At 57.6% G+C, this 22,716-nt stretch overlaps 2 protein-coding genes across 2 annotated transcripts; both read right to left on the bottom strand.

Moving 5' to 3' along the window:
• Positions 1 to 638: 638 nt before the first annotated feature.
• Ceacam16 (CEA cell adhesion molecule 16, tectorial membrane component) lies at positions 639 to 12,829 on the bottom strand. Its single transcript, XM_048329987.1, has 7 exons — positions 12,734 to 12,829; positions 11,319 to 11,663; positions 9,973 to 10,248; positions 8,456 to 8,734; positions 6,695 to 7,021; positions 1,511 to 1,718; positions 639 to 651 (listed from the first exon to the last, which is right to left on the bottom strand). The coding sequence occupies exons 1-7, from the start codon at positions 12,768 to 12,770 to the stop codon at positions 639 to 641; spliced, it is 1,485 nt and encodes a 494-aa protein (XP_048185944.1). The 5' UTR covers positions 12,771 to 12,829.
• Positions 12,830 to 17,422: 4,593 nt separating this feature from the next.
• Ceacam19 (CEA cell adhesion molecule 19) lies at positions 17,423 to 22,494 on the bottom strand. Its single transcript, XM_048369525.1, has 7 exons — positions 22,403 to 22,494; positions 21,097 to 21,465; positions 20,215 to 20,365; positions 19,856 to 19,902; positions 19,065 to 19,150; positions 17,928 to 17,975; positions 17,423 to 17,504 (listed from the first exon to the last, which is right to left on the bottom strand). The coding sequence occupies exons 1-7, from the start codon at positions 22,455 to 22,457 to the stop codon at positions 17,451 to 17,453; spliced, it is 810 nt and encodes a 269-aa protein (XP_048225482.1). The 5' UTR covers positions 22,458 to 22,494; the 3' UTR covers positions 17,423 to 17,450.
• Between the last annotated feature and the right edge of the window lie 222 nt (positions 22,495 to 22,716).

Here is a 22,716-nt window from a genome sequence, read left to right as displayed (position 1 = left end):
CATCAGGATGAGGAGGTCTCTCCTCTCAGACTAGCAGTTCCCTGAAGAAAGGGTAGCATGGGAAGGGCCATCGGGCTAGACTGCGTCTACCAGCGTGAGTTAGTTAAGGCTCCGGGAGTCTCATGAGTCTGCCTCCTCCATCAGACTCCAGCAAGACTCCTTCATCTGACTAGAAGCTTCTGCTCTTTCTTTTCTTTTTCTAGTTGATGGTGCTGGGGTTTGAACTCTGGGCCTTCCACTTGCTAGGCACGGCTCTACTACGTGAGCCTAACCCTTCCCCTGCCTTCTTAGCTATTTAGGAGGCTGAGGTCTGAGGATTGTGGTTCGAGGCCAGCCCAGGGCAGGACAGTCTATGAGACTCTTATCTTCAAGGAGCCAGCAAAAAGCCGGAAGTGGAGCTGTGGGTGAAATGGTAGAGCGCTAGACTTTAGGGACAGCGCCCGGGGCCCTGCATTCAAGCGGAGACTGGACACACACACACACACACAATGGAGGCAGGGGCTGGTGGCGGCCCGGCAGGGGGCAGCCTGGGGCCCTGGCACTCTGAGGTACTTGGGAGCCACAGCAGGTTGTAAGCAGGGGGCAGAGCCCAGGGCTGGACACACAGCAGGCAGCCAATCCCAGAAGGTGACAACCTTCTAGCTGGAGAAACTGAGGCACAAAGACATAGGGAAAGGAGGAGAGGGGAGGAGGGAGGAGGGAGGAGAAGGAAGGCGAGGCTTGGGGAGTCCCCAGCCTTGCTGGGTTTGGGCCTACCTCCCCCCCCCCCCACTCCATATCCTCTGGGAGCTCCGGACTTTAACCCCTGCCGCCGCCATGGCGCCATGGAGGGCAGACGAGGGCCATGGGGCAGAATTCCCCCGGTCTCTGTGCCAGGGGAGTTACCCAGGGCGTGAGGCTGGGTGGGAACAGGTATGTAGAAGGAGCCAAGGCCGAGGGAGGGCGCATCTGCAGCCCTGCTGAAAACCGAGGCTTTGCGTTCCTGGGCCTCAATTTCCCTCTCTGGGTTTCGGTTTCCTTCCTGGGATGGAAGCAAGGAGGAAGAATGTTCTGCAGGGGGATGAGGGGTAGGGAGGAAACTTCCCTTCTGGTCTGAGGGGGGGGGGGGGGAGGACTTGGGTTTCTTAATCTGATAGGGGAGTCAAGTTAAGAAGTTTCCCCTAGTCTGAAGAGGGAGGTGGGAGTGTGTGTGTGTGTGTGTGTGTGTGTGCGCGCGCGTGCGCATGCACGCATGTGCCAATCCTGGGGCTTGAACTTTGGGCCTGGGCTCTGTCCCTGAGCTCTTCTTCAGCTCAAGGCTAGGACTCTACTACTTGAGCCACAGCGCCACTTCTGGTTTTCTCGTGGTTCATTGGAGATAAGAGTCTCATGGACTTTCCTGCCCAGATTGGCTTTGAACCGCGATCCTCAGATCTCAGCCTCCTGAGTAGCTAGGATGACAGGCGTGAGACACCACCGGTGCCTGGCTCTCAGCCAGCTCTTGCAAGCCGCAGCCTTGGGGGTCACCTACCTGGCGGCCAGGACGGACTGAAGGCCAGGGGGGCTCTGCTGGGCCCCTTCCAGCTCAGGGCTGCCTGCTCTTGGCCAGGCCCGGGCAGGTGGGGGCCCCGGCTGCCGGCTCACCAGCGCCACCTCATGGCAGCCATAGACCAGGCTCCCACTGGGACCACAGAGCCGCACAAGGCCCAGAAGGGAGGCTGGACCCGGCCCCATGTCCTCTGGCCCACACAGGGCATCAGGGCATCTTTCTGAAGGTCAGTTGTACCCCTGTATTCTCCAGTGTTCTCCACATTTCCATAGTCCCCCCAGTGCTTGGGGAGGAAGACACAAGGCTGGCTCAGACGTAGCCTCCGAGCAGGTTTTTAGTGTGCCACCCTTGGAGCTGACGGCCGCTCCTCCCACAGGCTTTTCCCTGCTCTGAAACACCCTTCCCTGAGCCCCAGAGCTGGGGGTCACACCCCAGGATGCTCCCCACAAGGCCCCAACACCCCCAGGTGTGGTGAATGAATGAGGGTCGTGCAGAACACATGGCTGGGTCTCATGGTGGGGGAGACACAGTCAGCTTGAACGGCATGGGTATGGTTTCTTCTCCGGGACACGGTTCTCAGAAGAGCTGCCCCCTCCTCCAGGAAGCCCCCCTGGACTCCTCTAGCCCCCCCTCAGCCTCCGGGCTCTGCCTTTGGCTGGGCTGTGACTGTGGGGGCTGGTGAGGCTCTCTGGGCATGGATGTGGATTCAGAGGGCCGGGCTTCCCTCTGTCCCAATACCTCCCCCCTCCAAACCATTCTCGAGAGACCTGGGTTTGAATCCCACTGGCGGAGACTTGCGAGTGAATGTAATGTCTCCCCATGCCCCATTTGCTTCCGTGAAACCTGCGGAGCCTCGAGAGCCGCCGAGGAGGCTGGGGACGCCAGGAGATTCTCATGGCCTGAACTGACCCCTGTTGTGGTATGACTTGGGGTGACCCACTTCCCCTTTCGGAGTTTGTCTGGCTGGATGAAGGCCTCTAGGAGCCCCATCCTGTTGGGATGGGGAAGGAGGAAGAGGCCACTGGGGGCTCAGGGGCTTCCCGGACAGGAAGAGGGGTCTGTGGGCTAAGGGGAAACCCAGAGAGCCCAAGCAGTACCGGCTGGCGGTGGAGGGGGAGGCCCGGAGGCCGGGGAGGGGCTCAGAGGGGGGCTGATCAGGCCAGGTGGGCTCAGCTGGTGCCCTCAGGGTGGGCCTGCAGCCTCCCTGCCCTGCTTGGCCCCTTACCACTTCCCTGCCTCCCCCTCCTCCTCCTCCTCCTCCTCCTCCTCCTCTCTCCTCGGCCTTCTGGCTTTTTCATGTTGAACCCACATTCCAGTCCAGTAGGAAAACAGGGCAGGCTTCCTTCCTCTCCTGGGCAGGGCTCCAGCCAGAGACCAGCCATCAGGGCAAGGTCTCCGGGCCACTCCTGCCCTGCCCGCCCCTTCTCTCCCCTCCCATCCCCTTCCCTTCCCCAAGGCAGTGACTGGGGGCCAGGGGAGGGATGAGGCTGAGAGAGGCAGAAGGGTCCTGGAGTCTGAGTCCTGCTCCCTTCCTGGGTTAGTGCTCCAAGCATTAGCCTGATGGAGCCAGGAGCTGCTCCCCAACAGAGGAGGGCCAGGTGTCAGCCCTCAGCCAGAAACCTGCTGTGTGGTCCTAGCCTGGTGTCTGCCCCTCTCTAGGCTAAATCCTGACTATGTGCAAGTCTATATACAAGTTCTCCCCTCCTCCTCCTCTTCCTCCTCCTCCTCCTCCTCCTCCTCCTCCTCCTCCTCCTCCTCCTCCTCCTCTTTCATCATCTTCTTATTCTTTCAGTACAGGATCGCAGGGTTGCCTGCTAGGCTGGCATTCTACCACTTGAGCCATGCCTCTAGTGCGGGCATTTGCTGGGTAATTGGAGACCTCTCTGCCTGAGTTGGCTTTGGACCACCATCTTCTAGATCTCAGCTTCCTGAGTAGCTAGGATTACAGATGTGAACCACCTGGGTCTGGATCTTTGCTTTGCTTTGCTTTTTCTCTGAGATAGGGTCTTGCTACTTCACCCCAGCTGGCCTGGAACTTTTGATCTTACCTCTGCTTCCTGAGTGCTGGGATTACAGGGGTACCCCACAGTGGCACCCAATTACTGTTGTTGTTTTCATGTAGACCATCAATCAGTCCCTATAACTCTTAGGAGTAGGTATTGCCAGTTTTCCCTGTGACAGGGATGGAAACGGAGGCATAGAGAGCTGAAAACCTGGCTCCAGAGCCTGTGGTTCCCCAAGCTGCCAAGAAGGGGGCGCTGGTTGCATGTGGCCTCAGGGCTCTTCCCAGGGGGATGTCTGGGACTCAGGACCTGTGCACATCCTTGCCTGTGAAACAGAGGCAATCACGGCACCCCTCTCCTAGGAGCCACTGATAGCTCAAGCCACTGATAATGCCGGGGAAAACTCGGCGGCTGGGCGGGCAGCTGTGTCCTGGACTGAGAATGAAGGATCCAGTAGCACCTCCAGAGAGACAGGCTCCTGGGGACACCTGATGCCCCCTCCCTGAAGATAAGATATCTGTCTTGACCTAGAAACCTGAGCGGCCTCTTGTCTCTCCCTCCTTCTGCCCCTCCTGCTGGCCTCGTTTTTGCATCCCCGTCCTACACAGCCCTCCAGGTTCTGCAGTTCCACTCTGGGTGTGGCTGGGTGGGGCACAAGGGACAAAGGCCTTTTTTTTTTTTAATGTCCAGTTGGGAGGTCAGCAGTCCATGGCCCAGCCTGCCAGCTACCCATGGAGGGATGCATTCTTCAAGACCACATCAGAACCTGAGGGGGAAAGACTATATTTCCCAGGGTCCCTTGCTGCTAGGGCCAACATGTGACCAAAATGACCAATCAGATTTAAGTAGGAGTTATGGGAAGGCACACACATACACACACGCACACACACTGGCTATCAACTGTCTTAGGGGATCTTTTTTGCCTTTTTCTGTGTGTGTACCAGTCCTGGGGCTTGAACTCAGGGCCTGGGTGCTGTTCCTGAGTTTTTGCTTCTTTTGTTTTTGCTCAAGGCTAGCACTCTACCACTTGAACCACAGCTCTACTTCCAGCTTTCTGGTGGTTCACTGGAGATAAGAATTTTGTGGACTTTTTCTGTCCAGGCTGGCTTCGAACCACAATCCTTAGGTCTCAGCCTCCTGAGTAGCTGGGATTACAGGTGTGAGGTGCCATTTCCTACATCTCTTACGAGTCAGTGAAGAAATTCTACCCAGAATTTTTCTTGTGTGTCACTGAGCCCTGGGACCTGGGGTGGGTGTGGTGGGAATGTGGCTAAGGGAAAGAGGCGCAGGTGATGTTTGAGGGAGACACGGGGGGGGAGGACCCCCCAAAACAATGCAGCAGATGAAGGACCATCTCAACTGGGTGTGATCTAGAAAGTTCTGGAACCTTCTGGAACCCAGTGATGGAGCAAGGTGCAGTGTGGGGGTGCCTGGGGCCCCCCTTTTCCATTAATTGGCTCTGGTTAAAGGGGGCTGTCTTGTCCCCCTCCAGGGAGGCCTGGGGACCACCATGCAGCCATGGGGGCCCAGGGCACTGAATTCTGGGCTGTGGGGGACATGTGTGGGTCCTGAGGTCAGGTCTGCAGTTGGGCAGGAAAAAGCTGACACACAAGTGCGTGAACCAGGACGTTTATGGCCAGTGAGACTCTGTGACAGCTCCAAGTGGGGAAGGAGTGGGGTGCTTCTGGCTCTAGCTAGCAGAGGTGGGGTGGGCACCCGAGGCACGTCCTTGCTGGGAGGCCCATGTTCCCACACTTGAGGGGGTCAGGGGCGTGCTGAGGGTCGCTGGTGCCAAGGGCTCTTCTCGCTTGCTGCTACTCCAGGGCTGCGGAGAAGACGGGGCAGGGGACCAGGCCATCAGCCAAATGGAGAAGCCACCCCGGTGCCCCCCCATCCTGCTGCCCCGCACCCGGCCTGGCCTCCCCTGCCCCTGCTCAGCCGGTGCCAGGGTCAGGCAGCTGCCAAGTTCCGTGTCCTGGAGCCAGGGAGGAGCCTGGCTGGGAGAAGAGACAAGGTGAGGCCCCGGCCCCCCCCATTTCTGGGTTCCCAGGGCCCCAGGCCCCCCCATCCCTGGGTTCCCGGGCCCCCAGGTGCCCGGTCTCAGCTTGGGTGGCAGAGGCCAGGGCCCAGAAGCTTCCAGTCTGAGCAGGACAGCAACACCCCTGACTCAGTCATAGGACGTCCGAGAGTCTGATGGGGGAGGCAAGACTCCAGACTGGGGAAATGGCCTGGTTCCCAGGATCTGGGCATCTGTCTAATGCACTGTGTCACTGACCAGGCCTGTCCGAGTTCTGGGAGCTCCCAGTCTGATGGAGGAGACACGGTCCCTAACTTTCTGGGAGCTCCCAGTCTGATGGAGGAGACATGCTCTCTAATTTTCTGGGAGCTCCCAGTCTGATGGAGGAGACACAGTCCCTAACCTTCTGGGAGGTCCCAGTCTGATGGAGGAGACACAGTCCCTAACCTTCTGGGAGGTCCTAGTCTGATGGAGGAGACGTGGCCCCTGACTTTCTGGGAGCTCCCAGTCTGATGGAGGAGACATGCTCTCTAATTTTCTGGGAGCTCCCAGTCTGATGGAGGAGACACAGTCCCTAACCTTCTGGGAGGTCCCAGTCTGATGGAGGAGACACAGTCCCTAACCTTCTGGGAGGTCCCAGTCTGATGGAGGAGACGTGGCCCCTGACTTTCTGGGAGCTCCCAGTCTGATGGAGGAGACACAGTCTCTAATTTTCTGGGAGCTCCCAGTCTGATGGAGGAGACACAGACCCTGACTTTCTGGGACTTCCCGATCTGGTGGAGGAGACTGTGGTTCTCACTGTCCCCCTGGTACAGGTATCCCCATCACCGAGGCACACTGAGGTCCCTGCGACACCCCTGTGCTCTGGCTCCAGCTGGGTGGGGGAGGCACACACTCACCAGGCGTGCCTCCCCCCAGTTATAGCAGAAGGGGTGAACCATCTTGGGGGGGGTCCACTGAGCTGCAGAAGATGCCTGCCCTCAGACTGTGCGCCCTTCGCCAGCCTTCAGTTCCAAGTGTGGGGTGGCAGGGCCGGGCCCCTCTGAGGAGTCCCTCCAGTCTGATGGAGGAGGCCTTCACCCTCCAACCTAGTCAGATGGAGGAGGCAGGCGTGTTCCCCCCTACCCCCTGGCCCTGTACACTCACGAGCCACCTGCAGCTCCACCTCCAGGGTGTCGGTCCGGCCCTGCAGGGTGACCGTCTTGAGGGTGTAGCGGCCGGCGTCGGTCAGGTTGAGCTTGGCGATGAACAGGGAGCAGTTGGCGAAGCCCACCTCGCGGCCGGTGTGGGCGGGGCCGGCAATCCAGTTCCCTGACGGCAGCTGGCTGAGCAGCCGGTTGGGCTCGGCGGCGGGCCCGCGGTACCAGGCGTACACCAGCAGGTCCTTGGGGTAGCCCTGCACCGTCAGCGTGGCGTCCTGGCCCTCCGTGGGCTTGGTGGGCACCGGCACAATCATCATGGCCACGACTGCCGCTGTGGAGACAGAGAGTTGACCCCGCGGCATCGAGCCTCCCCTGTCTGACGGGCCCTGCCCACGGAGGTGCTGGGGGAGAGGCAGAGGGCAGCAGACATGGGGAAGGTGGTCATCAAGGGCAGCGTCTCCCCCAAACCAGCCTCTGGGGAAGGGGGCATCTACTCTGTCACAGGAACACCCTGAAGGGGTCAGACTCTGTCTCCTCCATCAGATCAGAAATTCTACACTGTGTGTGTGTGTGGGGGGGGTTGGGGTCTCTGCACAAAAGAGGCTTATTTGTGACCCCACACACATCATGTGGGTGCTGTTAGGTCAAGACCCCCACCCCCCATCACGTGAGGCACCCAGCTCCTCCTCAGATACAAAGATTCAAGAGAGAGGAGGCTGAGTCTCCTCCATCAGACTGGAAAACTCCATATTGTTGGAGCTGCGTGCAACTTGGGGGCCCCAGATTTTTTTTTTTTCTCACGGGAGAAACAGTCCTATCCTATCAAATGAGAAATTCCTAGAGAGAAAGAGGGGGGCCAGTACTCCCCCATCAGATTAGGAGTACTGCAGCAGTAGAAAATGGGCCTCCCTCATCAAACTAGGAATATTCTCCTCATCATGTCTCCTCCATCAGAACAGAAGTGCGCCTGGGGACGGCAGGTGAGCATGGCCTCTTCTCTTGAACTGGCAGCTCCTTGAATGAGGCCAGGTCTCCACCATCTGACTAGCCCCTCCCCCAGGTAGGGAACCACCGAGTATCTCTCTGTCTCTGTCTCTCTCTGTGTGGGTCTGTCCCCACTGTTTTTCCCTGACACCTGCCAGGGGAACTCTCAGGGTTATGCATTTGAGGGATGCTCGCTCCACCCTCTCTACATGCCCTGGACACCCCCCACATTGACCCATACAGCCAGGGCTGGGGGGGGGCAGGGGTCCCCAGAAACCATCTGACCCACCACCCTTATCTCCTGCCTTGGCCCCGGGCAGGCGGTGGACTTACCTCTGTGGCCACCATCACCATCTCTGCTCTGGGGTTTATTTGTCACCCCCTTGGGGTGACACCCAGCCTGTGCAGGGGAGGGAAGGGCAGAGGGCGGAAGGAGGGGAGGACCATCCTGCGGGCCCCTCCCCCCGGGGGGGGGCGAAGATCACCGTTTAGGAGAGAAACCCAGGTAGAATTAATGAATTCCTAATGTTCAAAGCCATCCCAAGCCCCCTTCCAGGGGATGACCAGAACCCTCTAGGACGCCCCTGCTCCCCAAAGGCTCCACAAGCCCTCCCCCTCCCTCCCAGGTCAGAGGTGAAGCTTTTCTATCTACCAATGGCTGTGACTTCTGGTTATGTTCCCGCCCCCTCCCTCCCGGGCATGGCATTTGTGTGGCAGGGTGGGGTGAGGAGGAGCTGAGTGGCTGATGGGGGGGGGGGCATCAGGGCGAGGAAAGACTCACCGGAGAGTTTGACCACCACGGAGGCAGACCCCGAGAGCAGGGTTTTGGGGTTCTTGGCAATGCAGGTGTAGGTGCCCTCGTGGGCAGCTGTCATGCCGGAGATGTTCAGGTGTGCACCGCCGTTGCTCAGGGCCTTCCCGTTGAAAGCCCACACGTATTGGGGCTCCGGGCAGGACCGGGCCACGCACCGCAGCCCCAGCGAGGCGTTGAAGTCAACCTTGATGGTGCAGCCGGTGCGCGTGGTGGAGTCCTGCAGGATGGCCACGCGCTCGGGGCCAACTGAGGGGGGGGGGGCGGGACGGAGAGAGAGCCAGGGTGGTGGAGGGCCGGGGTGGGTGCAGAGGTGCCCTCTCACAGCCTTTCCTCCCCAGCCTCTGGCCAGGGGCTGGGGAGGAAGGAATTCCCACCTTTGCCTAACCCACTTGCTGTCTAACTCACTCGAGGGTGGTTTTTATTTCATCGTCATTATTTTCTTTTTAATTTGTGCCAGTACTGGGACTTGAACTCAGAACCTCAGGCTCTTTCTTGGCTTTTGTACTCAAGGCAGGCACTCTACCACTGGAGCCATGGCTCCACTTTTGACTTTTTTGGTGGTTCATTGGAGATAAGAGTCTCATGGACTTTCCTGCCCAGGCTGCCTTTGAACTGGGATCCTCAGCTCTCAGCCTCCCTAGTAGGGGTGTGTGTGTGTGGACTTACAGGCATGAGCATTGGTGCCCAGTCCTTGTTTGAGGATGTTAACAATGACTTTCCTGAATCTTATGTCCTCTTCTCTGTGGGCCCAAGTGACATTTCTTCAAGGGACAGGGGACACTTGGGGCTCTGGTAGGTAAAGGAAGAGTCCAAGTGATTTTTTTTTTCTTCTAGAAAGCCATATTAAGAGTCTAAAATTCGAAGGTTTCAAGAGACCATGCTTCTAGAAACTCTGAGATTCCAGATGTCCGCTAGAATTATAGAGCAAAGCTTGATCTGAGCAAAGCTGAGCTATAGAAGTACCTTGCTGCATGATTCTGGAATCTTCTGATCTTAGGTTTCCTAGATCACCCACCCTCATGTAGCTGGGTGGGCTATGTCCCCCCCTGGGATTTTGTCTGCAAGGTGCTGTGTCCGGGGCTGCCTGATGCTTGTCTCTTCCACATCCCCACCATTCCTGTCTTTTGTGCCCTGGGTCCTCTGTTGGTTTATTGGTTTGAGAGAAGGTTCCACTACGCAAACCTAGGCTGACCTTGAACACCTTGAATGGCCCATGCTGGCTTGGAACTCACCATCCTCCCACCTCAGCTCCTCAGTGCTGGGACTGCAGATAGGGGCCACCATGCTTGGGGGAAGGATTTTGCTCCTGACTAAAGTGTTACTCAAGGCCCCAGGCCCATGTGGCTCATTAGGACCAGGGTTCCTTAACCCCGTTAGGTTCTTCACCAGGACTGCCTGCTGACTGGGTGTGTGCCCATGGCTTTCCTCTCCTGGCCTCAGTTTCCCCATCTGAGACAGTGATTCTGGGGCCCAAGAGGACTTACAGTACACTGTCAGGTTGAGGGGTTCGCTGCGGCTTTCGCTCACGGGGTTCCACACCTCGCACTGGTAGGCCCCGGCCTCTTCCCTGAGGACCCCGCGCCGGGTCAGTACCCGGCCGTCAGGGGACAGGCCGAGGCGGACGGGGACAGGCAGGGCGTCACCATTGAAGAACCAGCGGACCTGGGCTGGGCTGGCACTACTGCAGGTCAGGCGCAGGGTGTCCCGCCGCTCCACCAGCGCAGAGTTGTTGGCTATGACCTTGGGCTGAGCCAGGATCTCTGTGGGGGAGAGGCAGAGGGGGAGGGGGCCGGGCACCACCTGCTCTGGGGGCGCTGCAAGCCCTAGGGAAGGGGTGTGGCCCCGAATATGGGCGTGGTCGTGCGGTGGATGCGGCCTATAAATAAGGCGTGGCCGGGGAAAGCACATGGTCAGAGTGGGCAGGGCCCATGAGCGAGGTCATTAAAGGATGGGGCGTGGTCAATCGAGTGGGCGTGGCCAGGTGCTGGGCGTGGTCGAACCTGGAAAGAGGTCTTGAATGGGGGTCAAAGCGAGCAAGGTTATGAATGAGAGGGCGTAGTCTGCATGCGGGGGCGTGGCCTGAACGTGGGGGTGTGGCCGGAGGGTGAAGGCGGGCTTTGGGGCGTGGGGGTTTGACTGCATCTTTGTGGAGAAGAGTTTACAAGGCAGGTTGTAATCCTGGAAATCATGCTGGAGGTAATGAGACATCTTAGTGGTTTTTTTTTTTTTTTTTTTTTGCCAGTCCTGGGCCTTGGACTCAGGGCCTGAGCACTGTCCCTGGCTTCTTTTTGCTCAAGGCTAGCACTCTGCCACTTGAGCCACAGCGCCACTTCTGGCCATTTTCTGTATATGTGGTGCTGGGGAATCGAACCCAGGGCTTCATGTATACGAGGCAAGCGCTCTTGCCACTAGGCCATATCCCCAGCCCCCTTAGTGTTTTTTTTTTAAGTATTCTTTTTCTTTTTCTGCTTTTAATTTTTTTTCTTTGTTCTGCCTCAGGTTGTGGGGCTTGAACTCAGGGCCTGGGCACTGTCCCTGAGCTTCTTTGGCTTAAAGCTAACACTCTAGCACTTGAGCCACAGCTCCACTTCCAACTTCTTCTGAGCAGCTTATTGAAGACAACGGTCTCACAGATTTTCCTGCCCAGGCTGGCCTCCAACCGTGATCCTCAGATCTCACCCTCCTGAGTAGCTAGGATTCCAGATGTGAGCCACCAGAGTGCCTGGCTTTTTTTGGGGGTGGGGGAGGAGAGGGTATTAAAAGAAGGGTTGAGAAGGAGGAGGGAAAGAAAGCCTGGCCGGGTGGGAAAGGGACAGTGGACGTGTCTCACCATAGACCTGCATGTGTCCGTAGCCCACCTCGGTCTGAAATTGCCTGTTGAGTGTCTGCAGGATGTAGGTCCCCGAGTGGCTGGGCAGGGCACCCTGGATGTCCAGGCTGCCATCGGGGCGGACAGCCTCCCTTCCTGTATGGGCTGGGCCAGGGGTCTCATCCCCTGTGCTCACGATGTAGCTGGCCACCAGGTAGGTGAGGCTGAGCGTGGGCCCCGCATACCAGTTGTAGGCCAGCAGCTCCCCCTGGAGCCCACGGACCACCAGCGAGACGTTGTCCCCCTCGGCAGGCTGGGCCGGCTGGGGGGTGATGGAGATTTCAGCCCCCACATTCAGGATCAGAGCTGAGAAAGAGAGGACCTGGGTCAGGCACAGCTGGATGGGATTCAAACCTGCAGCTCGCTGATCCCTCACAAGGAACCAACTAAAAAACTCTTTCTTAGAGTCTGTCTGGCCCTCTGCCTGGCCTCTCTCTCTTCTTGGGGGAAAACTGAGTGGCCTGGAACAAAGCTCCAGCCTGAGGCTTTGCACATAGCTGTGCCTACTGAGTGCTTCACAAAGCAGAACTTGGGGTCCTAGGGGTCTCCCCAGGGTAAATGCCTCCCCAGAGGCTGAGGCTTAAAGTGACTACACACACACACACACACACACACACACACACATACACATATACACACATTTTTTTGTGTCTCATTATGTACCCCATGTTGGCCTCAAACTCAGGATCCTCTTGCCCCAGGCTCCAGAGTGCTGGGATTACAGGCACTACCACCATGCCCGACACTACAGCACCTTATTAGCAGTTCCAGGTCCTGATGCTCAGGCCAGGCCTTGCAAATGCCATAAGCAGGGATGGGACTGGTGCACCCCACCACCTAGGGGACAGAGAACACCCCCACCCCACCTTTCCCGGGGATGATTTGAGAGCTGAGTGAGATGGTCTGCAATGGCTGGCCCCTACTTTCCAAGTAACTGCTTCTAGGCTTGACCTGCCTTCTGTTATTTTCTAGCCTGAGACAATGTGGTTGGGTGAGAGGGGCTTTGGGTCTAGCTCGTGGCTCTGCCACTGTGTGCTGTGGGTTGCTCTGAACCACAGTTTTCCTGTCTGCAAAGTAGGATCCTTTCACTCAGGGAGAGTTCCTGGACAAAGAAAGCAAACCCATACTGCTCGTGTGACCTTCTAATGACCCGAGGATGGGAAGCTAAGGGTTGGAGGCTGAGGGTCAGGCTGCAACCACCCCAAAGCCCCATCCTCAGGGAGGCCCCCTGGATGCTAGTCAGTCTTCCCTATCTGCACTGGGGTTTCCTGAGCAGCTCTCCCTCCCCAGCCTGCAGGGTTCCCTTCCCCTCCCCGAGGTCCTTGAGGGGTCTCAAGAGCAGGGGTGCAGGGGAGGCCGGGATGTTCCTTGCTCACCACTCAAGAGGAGGTAGAGGCACGGGGCCGGCGCCATCTTGCAGTCCCCGGCCGCCCTTGGCTCTTGGCGATGATGGCGTTGGGGTGCAGCACCCACAGACCCCACAGGCCCTTTGTGGCCAGGGCTCAGCCGCGTCTGCCTGGGGACCTGAGAGGGCTCCGCAATTTGGAGCTGGGGAGGTCACCTGAATTTGGAGGGATCAAGTCACCAAAGATCTGAGGCCCCGTGTGGGTACCAGGGCGGGCGTGGCGGGAACAGCCAAAGGCCTTGACCCGGTCAGGCCTCCTGGGGCCGCTGCCTAAACCTGTTGGTGCCAAAGGCCTGGATTTGGTGCTAAGAGAAGAACCAGGTCACCTGGGGAGGGAGGGACAAGGGACAGGGCATGATTTCAGGGGTGCAGAGACACCCCTCTGCCTGCATGGGGGCCATGGTCATCATTGTGGAAGGGCTAGGCAGAGGCAAGCAGTGGCTGTCCTACTTCTGCCCTCCAGCTAAGCCCAGATGTGGTCTCAGAGGACAGGGGTAGGAAGGAAGTGAGGGGGGGGGCTGGGGGGCCTGGGGGACTCAATGGAGGAACACTTGCCATGGTTTCCATAACAGACATGGAAGGAACAAGCGAATGATGCTGGAGATCTGAACCTTTTGCAAATGAAGAGGCTGAAATCTGAGGATCACAGGTTTGAAGCCTGCCTGGGCAAGAAAGTCCATGAGATTCCTTTGTTGTTGTTGTTGTTGTGATTGTGGGGCTTGAACTCTGGGCCTGGGAGCTGCCCCTCAGTTCTTCTGCTCAAGCCTAGCACTCTACCACTTGATCCACAGCGCCACTTCTGGCTTTTTCTATATATGTGGTGCTGAGGAATCGAACCCCGGGCTTAATGTACGCGAGGCAAGCACTTTACCACTAGGCCATATTCCCAGCCCCTACTTCCAGTTTTTGAGCAGTTAATAGAAAAATAGAGTCTCACAGACTTTTCTGCCCAGGCTGGCTTCAAACCATGATCCTCAGAACTCAGCCTCCTGAGTTGCTAGGGTGATAGGCGTGAGCCCCAGTGCTTGGCTCCATGAGACTCTTATCTTCAATGAACCACTGAAAAAATCCCCAGAAGTGGAGCTGTGGCTCAAGTGGTAGAACACCAACCTTGAATGAAAAAGTCAGAGACAGTACCAAGGACCTGCGTTCAAGCTATGAGACTGGCACAAAAAAAAAATTAAAAGGAAAAGAGGAGTGTACTTACTAAGAGTTGGGAAAAATGGGGGATTAGAAAGGGGATTTGGGAGTTAGTGGCTCATGCCTGTCATTCCAGCTACTCATGAGGCTGAGATCTGAGGACCACAGTTTAAAGCCAGCCTGGGCAGGAAAGCCCATGAGACTCTCATCTCCAAGGAACCACCAGAAAACCGGAAGTGGCGCTGTGGCTCAAGTGGTAGAGCGCTAGCCTTGAGCAAAAAGAGCTCAAGGACAGTGCCCAGGCCTGGAGTTCAAGCCCCACGACCCACAAAAAAAGGGGAAGGGACTTGCAGTGTTTGTAGATGGCACTGGGGTGGCAGAGGAGGTCTAGGGGGGCTTCCTGCCACCTGAGCAGTACCAGATCTGGATGACTTTAGGTCCTGGCACCTCTTCGGGCCTGTGGACACCTGGCTATGCTCACCGCTCCTGGCTAGCTCCCATGGGCGGACGCAGTGTCCCAGGCCGCCCTCTCTGGTGGGGAGGGGAACAGGAGGGGGGTTCTTACCCTCCCCATCTGCAACCTCGCCTCACCCCGTTCAGTCCTGGTCCTTTCTCTGCCCCAGGGGCCTGGAACTGGGTCCTGGAACTGGTGGTGATGTCTCCCCAGTGTCCCTGGGTCCCCGTGACTCACCTGTCCCTGATTGCCCTGGGCATCTTGTCTGGGCCTCTTATCAGAGAAGGCTCTGTGACTTACACCTACCTGCCCCTTCTCCTTTCTCCCCCTCTACACTCATCCTGTTCCAGGTAGATTTGTCTCCCTGCCACCCTTCCAGCCCCGGTTACCAGGGTCCCTCCCTTCCCCCACGGCAGAGAGAGAGAGAGAGAGAGAGAGAGAGAGAGAGAGAGAGAGAGAGAGAGAGAGAGAGTCAGTCTTTCTCTAACAGAAACCTGATCTGGGTGTGGTGATGCATGCCTGTAATCCCAGCACTTGGCAGGCCGAGGCAGGAGGATCACGAGTGAGTTTGAGAGGCGCCGGTGCCACAGAGCACAGCTTGATCTCAAACAGCAACAAAAAGAAAAATTTAAAACAGAATTCTGCTAAAGAGAATTAAAATAAATACATGTTTTTGGTCGGCTGTGGGGATTGAACTCAGGGCCTGGGCATTGTCCCTAAGCTTTTTTGCTCAAGGCTAGCACTCTACCACTTGAGCCATAGCGCCACTTCCAGTTTTTGAGGGGTTAACTGGAGATAAGAGTCTCATGGGGACTTTTCTGCTCAGGCCAGCTTCAAACTGTGATCCTCAGGTCTCAGCCTCCTGAGTAGCTAGGATTACAGGCCACTTTCCCCTTCTGTCCCCAAACCAACCCATAAACCCAGGTTGCAGAAGAGACTGAGGCTCAGGGCCCCCGCCTGGCAAGAAGGCCGTGGGCACCTCTCTTCTGGGCCATCTGAGGACACAGCCCTGTGACCTCATTTTGTCCCTTATCTCATCAGTCCCCCTGGGGAGTGAGGGGGGAGGAGCCTGCCCCCCCCATCACTGGCTTTATCAATTTCTGTCCTGGAGATGAGCCAGTCCTGAGTGGTGGGTTGGGATTCTTCTTCCCTCCCAGGTCACCTGGGTGGGAGGGGGCAGTGTTCACCATGGGGCGTGGCCTCTGAGAGTGGGCATGTTCATCGTGGCATCTGAGAGGCAGGGCTTGGGAGGCTGCAGGCTGGAGAAAGGACTCCAGGTCTCCTCCCAATAATTCCTCACCCAGCAAAGTGCATGATCTACCCGTGTGTAGGGGTGGGGGTGCAGGCTGGGCCTCAGTCTCCCTCCCTGCCCCCCTACCTCCATGGCTGGGGTTTCACCCCATCATTGAACAGACCTTTATTTTTGGAAGGAGGGGTTCAAACAGCACACCAGGCTGGGAATGTGCCTTAGTGGTAGAGTGCTTTGCCTAGCAGGCATGAAGCCCTGGGTTTGATTCCTCAGCACTACATACACAGAAAAAGGCAGAAGTAGTGCTTGGCTCAAGTTGTAGAGCAAGAAGGTCACAGACAGTACCCAGGCCCTGAGTTCAAGCCCCAGGACTGTCAAGGAAGGAAGGAAAGGAAAGAGAAAGAGAAAGGAATAGGAAAGGAAAGGAAAGGCAAGGAAAAGAAAGGAAAGGAAAGGAAAAATGACACCTAATGTCAGGTAGTGAGAAGGACAGGAGCAAACACCAGGAAACCGGGCAGCAGATGGGAAGAGAAGCCCTCCACCCCCTTTCCTCCAGAGGTGCCCGTGGGTATGGATGGCCAAGGTGGGAGGGGGTGAAGGGTGTCTTCTGGTAGCTGGCATGGCAAGTGCAAAGGGCCTGGGGTCGGCTTAATGAGCTTATTAATAAGCTGAGGATGGAGGGGGGGCTGGTGTGTGATGGGGAGAGCAGAGGAAGGGGACACTCGCACGTGCGCACACACACACACACACACACACACATCCTGACAGTGGATGGTCGTGGTCTCTGCTGCCCCCTGCTGGTCGCAGATGGATGTCCATCCTGCCAGTGGTCAGGAGTCTTCACCCCCGCCAGAGATAAAAAGATTCTTGGGTGACCAAGTGTCAGGGACGCCACACCTGACCCCAACACCTCAAGCTGAGCCCACAGGGGCTTCCTGCCCCCCCCTCCCACAGCTCCCGTGGATTGGATCCCTGACCAGCCTCAGCCACCAGCTCCCTCCCGCCCATTGTTTTGTGGTTCTTGTCTAAGACTGGAACCAGAACTCAGTACCTGCCACTTTTGTTCACTGGCTGGTGCCTTACCAATTGAGCCATGTCTCCAACCCCTGTTGTTTTTTCCAAAACACTTTTCATTGGTTGTGGGGCTTGAACTCAGGGCCTGGGCACTGTCGCCAAGCTTTTCTGCTCAAAGCTAGGGCTCTACCACTTGAGCCACAGCTCTACTTGTGGCTTTTTGGTGGTTACCTGGAGATAAGAGCCTCATGGACTTTCCTGCCCGGGCTAGCTTTGAACTGAGATCCTCAGATCTCAGCCTCCTGAGTAGCTAGGATGACAGACCTGAGCCACCAAAACAAGTTTTATGGAGGTATAATTTCCACACCACACAATCCATGTGTTAGTTAATTATTAATTTATTTTGTGTCAGTCATGGGATTTGAACTCAGGGCCTAGGCACTGTCCTCGAGCTTCTGTGCTCAAGGCTGGTGCTCTGCCACACAAGCCACAGTGTCCCTTGCGAATTTTTTTTGCTGCTTCCTTGGACATAAGAGTCTCACGGACTTTCCTGGTCAGGCTGACTTTGAACCACGATCCTCAGATCCTCAGACCTCCTGAGCAGCTGGGATTACAGGCATGTGCCACCATGTCCCGCCTTTGGAGGGGGTTGAAGCTTTGGTGGGGGCAGGCTGAGGGCCTCTGGGTGGTGGAGGCAGTCTAGGGGGGGGCCAGGGAGTTGTGCTGTTCTGTCCCCTTGCCCCCCGCCATGCTGGGGCCCAGAGGCCCCTCCCAGGGAGCCTTGGCTGTGGCATCCCCATGGGCCCCCAGAAGATGGCAGGGGCTGTGCCATCAGGCAGTCGGCACCAGCTGACAGTAAGGGGCTGGGTCCGGGTTGAGCAGGTCCTGGGGGGCAGAGAGAGGAGCCATGATGGGGGTGGATGCCAGAGAACCCCGTGGGGAGAGCGGGGCGGGGGGAGGGACAGAGACACACAGGCAGGCAGGGGACTGTTGCGGGCTCCAAACCCAGGGCCTTGCCTATGCTGGATAAGCTGCCTGCTACTGGTCTCTCCCTCCGCAAGATGGATGGAGCAGGCCTGAGGCCCAGTCCACCGTGTGGGGGGGTGGGGAGGGCTGACCTGCTGCTGTGTGACCCCGGGCCAGTGTCTGTCCTTCTCTGGGCCTTGTTCCTTTTGTGTAAACCCAAGGCCTTGGAGGGAGCAGCATGCCTGGGCCCCTCCCAGATCCCCAAGGGCAGGGTGAGCATGGCCCCCCACCTTGACTGTCCTCACCCACCCTGGCTCCAAGGGGTGTTTCCCCTCCCTGTACCTGGTAGTGTTGGGGTTCCGGCTGTGGCTCTGGCTCAGGAAGTGGGGGCTGCAATTGAAGAGCACGGGTGAGCCAGGCCTCCCAAGCCCCCAGTCTCTGCCAGGGCTGTGCACGCGACCTGCGTGGAGGCCCTGGGGTGCTGTGTTTGTTAGCGCTCATTTGTATGTGTGTGCTGGTCTTGGGCCTTGAACTCAGGACCTGCACACTGATCCTGAGCTTTGGTGCTCAAGACTAATTCTTTTTTTTTTTTTTTTTTTTTTGTCCAGTCCTGGGCCTTGGACTCAGGGCCTGAGCACCGTCCCTGGCCTCTTCCTGCTCAAGGTTAGCACTCTGCCACCTGAGCCACAGCGCCCCTTCTGGCCATTTTCTGTATATGTGGTGCTGGGGAATCGAACCGAGAGCTTCATGTGTAGGAGGCAAGCGCTCTTGGCACTAGGCCATATTCCCAGCCCCACTCAAGACTAATTCTTTACCAAGTGGGCCACAGCCCCACTTCTGGCTTTTTGCTGGTTCAATGGAGATTAGTGGCTCTTGAACTTTCCTGCCCAGGCTGGCTTCAAACCAGGATCTCAGCCTCCCGTGAAGCTTGGATTACAGGTGTGAGCTACCAGCACCCAGCTATTACTTTGTTTTTGAGATAGGGCCTCACTTTGTAGCCCCAGCTGGCCTAGAACTCACTATCCTCCTGCTTCACCCACCCTAAGTAAGCCCCATTACACCTGGCTAAACCTTTGCTTTGTCTGTTTCTCCTTTTATTTCATTAAAATCACTTTTACTCGCCCTTCCTTCCTTTCTCCTTGCTTCCCCCATAATAAAGGGAAAATCCACTCAGGAATCACAGAGGCTTACAAACAGAAAATAGAGCTGCTCGCCCACCCCGCCCATGGCTCGCGCCTGTAATCTCAGCTACTCCAGGGCTGAGATCGAGGATCACAGAGCCAAGCCAGCCAGGGTGGGAAAGTCCGGAAGACTCTGATCTCCAAGGAACTGCCGAAAAGCCAGAAGTGGGGCTGTGGCTCATGTTGTAGAGCCCCAGTGTCGAGTGAAAGGGCTCAGGGCCAGCGCCCGCTCCCAGAGCTCAAGACTCAGGACTGGCACCAAATTAAAAAAAAAAAAAAAGGCTGAGCACAAACTCACCGAGGCTGGGGTCAGGAGTCCCGGGCTGCTGACAGGGGCCAGCAGCAGAACTGGGGACGGCATCACTTCATACACGTTGCTGTCACCTAGGCAGAGGACAGAGGGGGCCCCGGGCTGGCTCTGCATCCATGCCAGCACCTCTGGCCCAACTGCAAGCATCACAGTCCCGTTCCTGCCCTCCTGATCCATGACTGCACAGGGGGCCAGGGGGCCGGGGGTGGGGGGTGTTGGTCAGGGGGGTCAGGGCTGGGGGCTGGGGGGCCAGGGCCCATGGGTAGGGCTGGCCCAGCTCGAGGAACAGTGTTGAGCCTGTCTGCTCACACCCATGCTCAGTGGGTGGACTTGTGAGGGATGAAGTCAAGAAACACAGTGAGAGGCCAGGCATAGTGGCTCATGCCTCTAATCCCAGCTGCTCAGGAGGCTGAGATTTGAGGATTGATGTTCAAAGCCAGCCCAAGGGCCGGAAAGCCCCAGGAGGCTTTTATCTTTGACTACACAGCAAAAAGCCAGCATGGAGGCGTGGCTTTAGTGGTAGAGCACTGCGCAGCAAGTCAAGTGTGAGTTTATGAAGGGTCTTGGGCCCCATGCTAAGTATCCTGAATCTTGTCTGAAGGGCACTGGGGAGTGGGGAAGGGGAAGGAGAGGGACTTTAGAGCAGAGGAGCTGGGGATGGGGACCCCGGGTGTAGAGTGTGGCTTGGGTGTGGGTGGGGGGCAGCGAGATACAAGGGAGATGAGAAGAGGGAGGCAGCTGCCAGGAGGGCACAGTAGGGTGGGGGGCTCCCTGCTTACGTGCGTCATTGCTGGGTCTCAGCTCTGGCTTCTCTGTGGCTGGCATCCTGGGGGGCACAAGGAAAAGCCTCCATGATGGGAGTCGGATGCTCCTTAGACCTGCAGGGGCCTGGCCCACCTCAGAGATCTGCCGCTGCCCCTGCCCAGGCCCAGCCCACCCCAGAGACCTGCCCCTACAAGGCCCAGCCCACCCCAGAAACTGGCCCCTGCCCCTGCAAGGCCCAGCCCACCCCAGAGACCTGCCGCTGCCCCTGCCCAGGCTCAGCCCACCCCAGAGACTGGCCCCTGCCCAGGCCTGGCCCACTGCAGCCGGCAGGAGGAGGCTGAGGGCTGAGAGGCAGGCCTGGGAGACTCCGTACCTGGAACTTTGGTCCCTCCATCCCCGCGTCACCAGGAGATAGGCAAGGCCACCGATGAGGAGGCTGCCCACGGCCAGAGGCCCCACGATGGCAGCGGCCACCACCCCGGCGTTAATGGGCACATGTACGGTGGTGGGCTCTGTGGGTGCTTCTGGAAGTGGCAGAGGATCAGGTGAGTCCCTCGTCCCAGCCCACAGCTCCGTCTGGTTCTCAGACCCCAGCATCCACCCCTCAGGATGGTTTCTAAAACACAGCCTGTAACCCCAGCACTCAGAAGGCTGAGATCTGAGGCTCTGAGTTCAAACCCAGCCAGGTCAGGAAAGTCCAGGAGACTCTGGTCTCCAATGAAACATCCAAAAAGCTGGGAGTGGAGCCATGGCTCAAGTGGTACAGTATTAGCCTTGAGCAAAAAAAGAAAAAAAAATCCCGGGACAATGCCCAGGTCCTGAGTTCAAGTCCCAGGACTTGAACACACAGAAAGAAATGTCAGCTGTCCCCTGTTGTCCCCCACCCTGTCCCCAGTGCCTTTCCCAGAGTTGCCACATCGGTAGACGTGAAGATGGAGGGATGTCCCACATTTCTCAGGATTGAGTAGACCGTAGGCGCTACTTAAGTCCTGGGTTGCTGAATGTAGGCGAGAAGCCAGCAAGATGGCGGGCGTTCCTTGGAGCACGCGCCTGGCCTCAGGCGTTTTGCTAGTTCCTGTGGGTGCAGAGGGACCGGGGCCTTGTGCACAGCAGGCAGGCGCCCCACGGGGCCTCGTGCACAGCAGGTCCTCCACGGGGTGTGCTGATGGGAGCGGTGGGGCCTGGTGTGTGGCAGCTTCTGGGGGAGTGGCAAGCGCCCCCACTTCCTCCTCAGCCCCCCCCCCCACCCGCTCACCGGCCACCTGGACGTGAGCCTTGGCCCGCATGGTCCAGGCCGTGTTGACGGCCAGGGCGACGTGGTAGACGCCGCTGTCGCTGGGCTGGGCATGGCGCAGCAGCAGGGAGCCATTGCGGAAGCCGACCATGTCCCTCTGCCCCATGGCCTCGCCGTCCCTCTGGGGCCGGGGCAGCTCTGGGATGTAGGTGAACAGCCTGGTACCCCCATCCGTGGTCTCTCCCAGGTACCAGGTGACATCCTGGAAGGTGCTGGGGACCCCATGGAGGGAGAGGAGGAGATCCTGGTTCTTCTGGGGCATTTCTGGAATCTTCTGGATGCTGAGGGAGGCCTGGGAGCATCGGGGCAGCCACAGGGCCAGGATGGACACTGTGGGTGGAGGGGATGGAAGGGAGAGGGGCCTGAACTTGTGGGCATGGCCATCAGGAAACCACCACCATCCTCCTTTCTAGACACCCTCTCTCTGGCTGCATGGCACATGGTGCTGGGGTCAATTAGTGATGTCTGCCCTGGGTGCTGGTGTGAGAATTGACCTGGGTACCACAGCTTGCTTGCTGGGATCAGCTAGTGATGTCTGCCCCAGATCCTATGTGGGAAGATGGGCCTGGTTAAACTACAGATTGGACATCCCATTCTCTCAGAAGGTTTTTCTGCCCTGAGATGCTGTGCGATCCACCCCCAAACAGTGGAGATCTCTGAACTCATTCATTTAACCCGCACTTATAAGCACATAAATGGATATGGAGTGTAGGGTGATGGCTGTCAACCAGACAGGATTTCAATTTCCCCAGGTTTCAGCTAGGTCTTGATGGCTCACGCCTGCAACCTCAGCGACTCAGGCGGCTGAGATCTGAGGATGGCTGTTCAAAGCCAGCCCAGGCAGGAAAGTGTATGAGACTCTTAACTCTAACGTACTACCAAACAGCCAGAAGGAGTTGTGGCTCAAGTGGTAGAGCACCAGCCTTGTGAGAAAACCTCAGGGACAGTGGCCAGGTCCTGAGTTCAAGCCTCAGGATGGGCGCATGGGTGTGCACATGTATACACACACACACACACACACACACACACACACATTTAGTACCTGGGGTTTCAACAGGAATCAAAGCCTGTATTTCTGACTTAATAGAACATTCCAGACATGAAATAGGGATGAAGTGATGATTCTGCTGCCCTGCCCTACCCCCCCCCACTTATTTTAATTATTTTATCATCTCCCATAATATTCCCTTTTCCTGAGGAGCCATCCCTCTCTCCCTACCCGGGTTCAAATCCCACCTGTCAGCCTTTGGGTGTGTTCTCTCCTTACCTGACAACAAGAGGCCATTCACCAGGTGGCCCTGGGGGCCCATGAGGGCAGCCATTTGGCGTCCCTTGGTGATCCCCAAGGGTCACAGCTTGTTGTGTCTCTGGTGGGAGCTCCCCAGGGGCCTCGCTGTCCCAGCGAGGCTGCCAGGCGCCAGCACACACCCCACACCCGTCCTGCAGCCTCCCCAGCTCTGCCTGGCACAAGCAGGGACACTGGTTGAACCAGTTCTCCCCAGGTGACAGGGAAGCTCACCCAGGGCTTTCCCCAGCCTCCTCATTACACACACCCCACCCCAGTCTTCCTTCCCATTGCAC

This window comes from Perognathus longimembris, chromosome 20, assembly GCF_023159225.1.
Source record: "Perognathus longimembris pacificus isolate PPM17 chromosome 20, ASM2315922v1, whole genome shotgun sequence".
In the NCBI taxonomy this organism is placed as follows: Eukaryota; Metazoa; Chordata; class Mammalia; order Rodentia; family Heteromyidae; genus Perognathus; species Perognathus longimembris.
Note: the sequence above shows the minus strand (reverse complement) of the source record. Positions and strands in the feature narration are given on the sequence as shown.

Coding starts and splice junctions, on each gene's coding strand:
- Ceacam16 (XM_048329987.1), bottom strand. CDS start 12,770: ATGGCGCCGGCCCCGTGCCTCTACCTCCTCTTGAGTG. Junction 10,249..11,318: donor CGGACACATGCAGGTCTATG/GTGAGACACGTC, acceptor TCTCCCCCACAG/AGATCCTGGCTCAGCCCAAG. Junction 7,022..8,455: donor CGTGGTGGTCAAACTCTCCG/GTGAGTCTTTCC, acceptor CTGTCTCCACAG/CGGCAGTCGTGGCCATGATG.
- Ceacam19 (XM_048369525.1), bottom strand. CDS start 22,457: ATGGCTGCCCTCATGGGCCCCCAGGGCCACCTGGTGAATGGCCTCTTG. Junction 20,366..21,096: donor GGCTCACGTCCAGGTGGCCG/GTGAGCGGGTGG, acceptor TGCCACTTCCAG/AAGCACCCACAGAGCCCACC. Junction 17,976..19,064: donor GACTCCTGACCCCAGCCTCG/GTGAGTTTGTGC, acceptor CTTCAATTGCAG/CCCCCACTTCCTGAGCCAGA.